We start from the raw sequence: 6,465 nt of genomic DNA on the forward strand, positions 1-6,465 counted from the left end.
CCATAAACCCAGCCCAACATTCCCGACTTGCACTACTACCTACAACAAATAATTCGGAAATATCATGTTTCGTTCCATGTTACAAAGGATTTGAGACTGCAGGCGTTGCAGAATGCAGACCGGAAAAAGAAAAGAATGGATCTATATGGGGAAACTACAGGCCGGACACCTTCCAAGTTCCAAATGCAAAGTTAATAAACTATGCACAAATAGACAAATATCTTGTGATTTCTTCCCTTTCAACATTCTGCACAATTCTAATCAGCTATTGACTTTTACAGGATTTTGACATTTTGTTTTCAACTTTCTACAGTATTCCACCAAGAAAGCAGCCAACAGGCCAAAAGTACAAACTCCCACAAAAAGTGCTGGTCTCTTCGTTTCACCGAGGCTGCATTTCTGTCATGCTTGGAGCATGGATCAAACGGGTTGAAAAAATGGATGGATTCATTGACTTTTTGCGTTCCCGTGGTAGAGAAGAGGAACTCCCATCTGAACTACCATTACCTGAATCTCGAGTTGTATATCCCTTGTATACACCTGGCTGGATTAATGTTTTAACATTGAAATTCCTATCTTTAGAAAGCATCTCCACCACTTGCTTTATGGAGGGCCTTTGTTGTGAAGAAGCTTGGGTACAAAAGAGTGCAACCTTGATGAACCGCTCCACCTCATCCTCTGGGTATTCAACCAGTTCCGGATCAACAATGTCCAAGAGCCTACTTTCCTCTTTCAGTTTCCATGTCTGTGACATTATTCGTGTATGGTCAGTGAAAACCAACTAATACATCTACATAAGGAGATGATAAATGCTATAAATTTAAATAAATTCATCAAGCAGACTGTAAAAAGTGCCTGCAATTGGCATATATGTAAGCTGGCCATAGAGGGAAAAATTCACATCCCTTGTAGATATGTCATTAGCAGGCAGTACTTGCAGTCTACCGATTCAAGCCTTACAAAGAGAACCATAAATGAAAATGCTCCAAGCTTTAACAAACCACATGACTCTAACATAATGTATGAGCTGAATAGGAAAGATACCCATTCCACAAGAACCATCAGATCCTCTCCAAAAGCTGCCTTGGAGCTACTTCTGCCACTGACTATTTCAAGTATAAGCACACCAAAACTGTAGATATCAGCTTTCTTGGTTAGCTGCCCTAACAATGCATACTCTGGAGCCAAATAACCCCTGCACAAATATGGGAGATGAATTAAAATGAACTCAAGATGCAGAAAAGAAAAGGAAAAAACTCTCTTACATGCCAGTATATCATCTTATACTAATATGTTACAAAGATTCTCTTTATTTCTGATAATTGGTCATTACAAGAACATAATTTTGTGCAACAAAGTGTGCACTTAGAAATGAAATGGTTTCTCTTGACAAACAACAATTGTCATCATTTATGTGATAGCCTTTTCTGATGTTGAGCTTATGAGTTAACATTTCTGAAGGGTGTCAAACACTCGCTATTATCACCATTCTGATGAAATGAGGTATAAGTGAGGACCTACAGGTGCATAAGAAGTTCAAAAGAATTATAATCATTACCTTTTCAGAACAAATTTATCAATTATATATGGGACCCTCATATGATGATTAAACCCCCCAAGTAACGCAAATGACAAGATGAGAAGTTTATGCTTGGCTTGAACAGGTAGGCGCTTAGAATCTGTGTAGTAACAGCAATTGATATCTATTGAGGAACATTCAAATACATGAATTTTCCTTCAGAAGAAAATTCGTTGACAAATTAGAGACATTCCTGAAGCTCTCAGATCCTGAAGTTTGCAATTATGATCAACAGCTAATGTTTGGAATCAGCTATATCCTATCAAATATTTATATTTTCACTAAAATAAATGTATAGTTGGGATAAGTCTTGGATGATGATGACTAAAATAAAGGGCATCACAGTGCACGAGGCTCCTGCCAATATGGGGTCTGGGGAGGGACAGATGTATGCAGCCTTACCCCTGCACATACAGGGAGGCTGTTTCCAAGGTTTGAACCCTGGTTACCCAGGTCGAAATGGAGCAACCTGCCAATGCTTTGAAGTAAATAAATCCCCTCCAACAACTTTGTTACCATTAAAATAGACTTTCTAAAATAATAACTATATTGCCCTTTACTTTATGAGATACTACTTGCAAATCTTGCCAGTTTTGCTAAGTGTTGATTGAGTGAAATTGGAGCTCCTTGTTCTCTTCCTAGGTCCTGAATCACAAAATGACAATCATCTGAGCACAAATTTTGGCTATATGGTAAGGATCTTTACTAAAAGCCTTATTGTAAGACAGGGTGTAAGGATCACATGCCTTTCAAAGAACAAGCAAATATCTAACCAAGAAACCACTACTGATTTCTGTCTTGCTTACAAGGTAATATGTAATAAGTAAGACACAAAAGAAGTGCATTACGATAATATGATAATGTCTTTGATCTTTTAGTATTTATAATCTGCATGTTTGTCATGGTTTTAAATTTTGGCATAATGTCATAAAACATCAGTATTGGATATGGTAACCTAAACGAACATGAATAACCTTGAGGTATATAAATTTTCAGGAAGTTTTATGTTTTTATGAAATTTCAGTATTTCAGCCACTTATCCCATCTGAAAATTTGGATATAGTATGATAACTAACAATAAATAGCATACGTTTTAAAAACCATGGAATAACTAAAAATAACAGGAACTTCTCAAAAAAAAAAAACCTAGAACTATAAAAGCTCATTTCAGATCTAGGGTCCGAAATGGCCAATTTTCAGAATTTAAAACAATGGTGCTTATTTTTTTTTTTTTAATCTGATTATCTTTACATTGTATGAAGTAAGGTGGCTGAAACCAAATGTCCGATGGGATACTTTAAATTAATTAGCTTGGTGATACTTCAAAATGGAGCCATAGAGTGGTTATCATCCAAAAAAGTTTCCTTTTACAGGTGTAGGGGGTCTAGTAAAGGGGACCTATCCTTTGCATGTCAAATGCTAAATTGTCAACCATGTTTACCAACATTGGTTGCTAGGTCATCCTTTGCATTACAATTAAAATTAACTATATTTTCCGACAAGTTTATTAATAATAATTAAAACTTCAGTAAGGGTCCATTGAATTGATTGCATGAATACACATTGTAGCTTAAGTCCCTAAAACAGATTGCGAAGCCAAGTTAGAAACAGAATAAAGAAGCTATGTAATCAAGCTAAAGGTACACCGTACACTTACATTGTTCCAGCAACTTGTGTACTAAGATGAGTAACATTGTCTGGAAAAAGTTTTGCCAAACCAAAATCTCCAATTTTAGGATGAAAGTCTCTGCCAAGAAGTATGTTACTAGCCTTGATATCACGATGTACAACATGTGGTTCAGCTTCCTCATGAAGAAATAGTAGACCTTGAGCTGTACCCATGCAGATAGCAGCTCTTGTAGGCCAATCTAGATCAGCATGTTTGTGCTTGGGACCTGAAATTACAGATGGTGACATCAGCCTAATAGGTAGGCTTTTAATTCAGAATTATTTTTTCTAAATATGAAAAACATGTTGACTTTGGTGACTTGGCCAAATAATGAATTTTATATCAATTCTTTGACAAATATAAATATAAAAGAATTTAACAAATTAAAGAAAATGATGATATTGACCAATGTGCTTCTTTTCAAGTGCCGCTTTTTCACCAAGTCATTTTTGGTTGGATTGAATATTACCTTGTCATGATAATCCAGACAAATCACAGATAGGGGTGTAGTCGAGCTGAGCTAAGCCGAAATTCAGCATGTCTTGTCTCAGTTCTACTAAAATACTATTAGGTTGGAGTTGTTTGAGTGTGAGTTTGATTCAAACTCTATTTTCCATTTCGAGCTCGGTTTGGTTAGAGGTGATTAGCATCCCTAATAAGAGATTGTTAAGTCTATCAACATATCCTAATCATTTGACTTTTTATTACTAAAAATATGAGTCTAAGTGGCCATCTCACACATTAATCCTAGATTTACAATGAATGATACATCTAAAATAGCTAAAAGATGAGTTATTTTCACATCAGATTGCTGATGTTCTGATAGTTACCAAGTAAGGCGCTTGCAAGGCTATTGTTCTCCATATACTCATAGACCAACATCCGGTTGGTTCCTTCTATACAACAACCCAGGAGTTGAACAAGGTTTGGATGTCTGACATTTGATATCATATCAATCTCAGTCAAGAACTCTCGCGTTCCCTGTTTAGACTCAGCAGAGAGAGATTTAACTGCAACTTGGGTATCATCGCTCAAAACTCCCTGCAGCCAGAGCCCATCAACTGATTTAACTTCAAAAACAGAAGTAGCCAAAGACGTGTATAGACACATGGCGTGTAAAAAAAATCTTCGAATAAACAGGGTATATTTGATAACAGCTGAAATGATAATAGAATCATGAGAAAAGAACTCTGACAAACTCACTTTATAAACAACTCCAAAGCCACCTCCACCTATTCGGTTTGATGGATGGAAGTTCCCCGTTGCAGATCTCAGCATGCTGTAGGAAAAGAGCCGTACGTTGCTGGTAGAAATCTCTAATGATGCAGAAATAGATAAAAACAACATTCAAACATGTCAGTACCTGAATTGGGTCAAATGCTCATAACAAAGTTTTCATGTTGTGGAATTTTGATCAAACAGGTATATATCTTACGGAAATCATATCAATAGCTAAGAAACCATTTCAGGAAGTTCTAAAAAAAACTCGAAGGGAAAGATCATGTGTAAAAAAAAATCAAGCAGAAAAAGGTCACTGAAAATCAAGATGTGTATTGTAAAGAAAGGTTTCGTCGTATGAACCAGATAAAGAAGTGAATGAGTTCTGGTTGAAGCATTTGCCAACAGAAACTGGGCCTTTAATTGTAGTGAAACGTTTATTAATTTCTCTGAATCTTGCTCCACCAAACATTCACCAAGACACTAACTACATCTATCAAAGTTCAGCCAGTCGTAGCCCTTACCTTCTGCAAGTGTCGGAGAGTCAAGAGTCTTTCTTTTAGATGATCTGAATGCACAAAAGCATATAAGTTTCATGGCTAACAATTAGAAGTCCCAAACACCCATCAATATTCTTCAACTATAGACCTTCCAGCTGCCAAATTAAGTGAAGCAAGTGAGCTCATCACTTAACAGAATCTTCGACAAAACAAAAGAATTTGGTGAGCCACATACAAGGAACACGATTCTCAAATAAAGACCGAACCCTCCGATAAAAGTAACTGAAATCGACTAATTGGTATCGAAAACAGTATCGTTGGTCACCGTAGAGATCATCAGAGCCAGAACGCTACTCGACAAATTTCATAGACCGAAGGCGAGAACGACAGAGGAATGAGTTGTCGGTATCAGAACGAAAAACTAAGACACTATTAGAAGAAGCCCTGATTCGGTTCAATTTATAAATTCTGCTTCTGTTCATCTCCATACAAGTCTGAGACGTCAGTCCAACTTTCGAATAGGATAATGGGGAGGAAAGGTCAAAACGGCTAAAACCCAACTGAGAGGAAGTCTTAAGTCTAAAAGCGACGGCCTTGGGTGGTTCTGGACCTCTTGTAGTCTGGTCTGCCATTTTCCCACGTTGCAGTGTAAATTCTGAATCGTTCGTTTCCGGTGTTCCAGGGAACACCCTCTCCTTTGCATCTCACTTTGATCTTGATCGCACGATTGGTTGAATTGAAGACGACAAGATAGTCTTACACGTGGAAGTATGGTACACCACTGTTGAAGCGTGGACTATCGCCATAAATTTAGGAAGGAACGAATAAAACAGACGAAACCTGGGAATGGCTCTAAGCCCAAATCCCCAAACAACGCTGAAGTCACTAGCCTCGTCCACACGCGATTATTATTTTGATCAAATGGAACAAGATATTTTAATATTTTAGGAAACGCTTTCCATGGTTTTATTACAACTGACTAACTCAATCCTAAGCAAACACGGTTACATTCAGTTTACAATTTGCATGCAACATTTTTAAAATCTAAAATTGCCTTTAAAAATATTTTTTATTATTTACGTTCAAAATTCTTTCATTTCTTTTAAATAGAATCATTAGTTTTCAACGAGAATATCATCCTTTCACGCTGCCTCACAAATGAGGAAAATACTTGACTCCTAGTCTCCTACACGTTGGAGGACATCCTATTCAAGGTTTAAAATTTCAATAGTTATTGGTCAGTATTGGCCGATATATTAATGGATTACCGATACATCCTTATGGTGGGTGTTTCAGGGCCTAATCCGATTCGGGGGATAGAAGGGCCTTAAACCGATCCTTTTTAAACCAATTGGAAAAGAAAAAACTAAAAAATAAAATAAATAAAAAACAAGTCACGATACAGAGCCTATATTAATATTTTGAATCTTGATCCTATCACAACCATTTTCCACACTATTTTTAGGTTTTGGTTTTAGGATTTAAAATTATAGAATTAG

At 36.7% G+C, this 6,465-nt stretch overlaps 1 protein-coding gene across 2 annotated transcripts; it reads right to left on the reverse strand.

Annotated features, from left to right (window-relative positions):
- Nucleotides 1-202: 202 nt before the first annotated feature.
- On the reverse strand, nt 203-5,617 carry LOC104596947 (putative serine/threonine-protein kinase). Of its 2 annotated transcripts, XM_010258271.3 has the most exons (7): nt 5,202-5,617; nt 4,991-5,121; nt 4,452-4,564; nt 4,079-4,289; nt 3,237-3,474; nt 1,045-1,195; nt 203-745 (listed from the first exon to the last, which is right to left on the reverse strand). In XM_010258271.3, exons 2-7 carry the CDS (start codon nt 5,061-5,063, stop codon nt 383-385), a joined length of 1,149 nt encoding a protein of 382 aa, XP_010256573.1. In that variant the 5' UTR covers nt 5,064-5,121; nt 5,202-5,617; the 3' UTR covers nt 203-382. The 2 variants fall into 2 exon arrangements, with proteins under 2 accessions (XP_010256573.1, XP_010256572.1); XM_010258270.3 differs by having other exon boundaries at nt 4,991-5,617.
- Nucleotides 5,618-6,465: the final 848 nt, after the last annotated feature.

Source organism: Nelumbo nucifera, chromosome 2, assembly GCF_055504915.1.
Source record: "Nelumbo nucifera cultivar China Antique chromosome 2, China Antique-T2T, whole genome shotgun sequence".
Classification (NCBI taxonomy): Eukaryota; Viridiplantae; Streptophyta; class Magnoliopsida; order Proteales; family Nelumbonaceae; genus Nelumbo; species Nelumbo nucifera.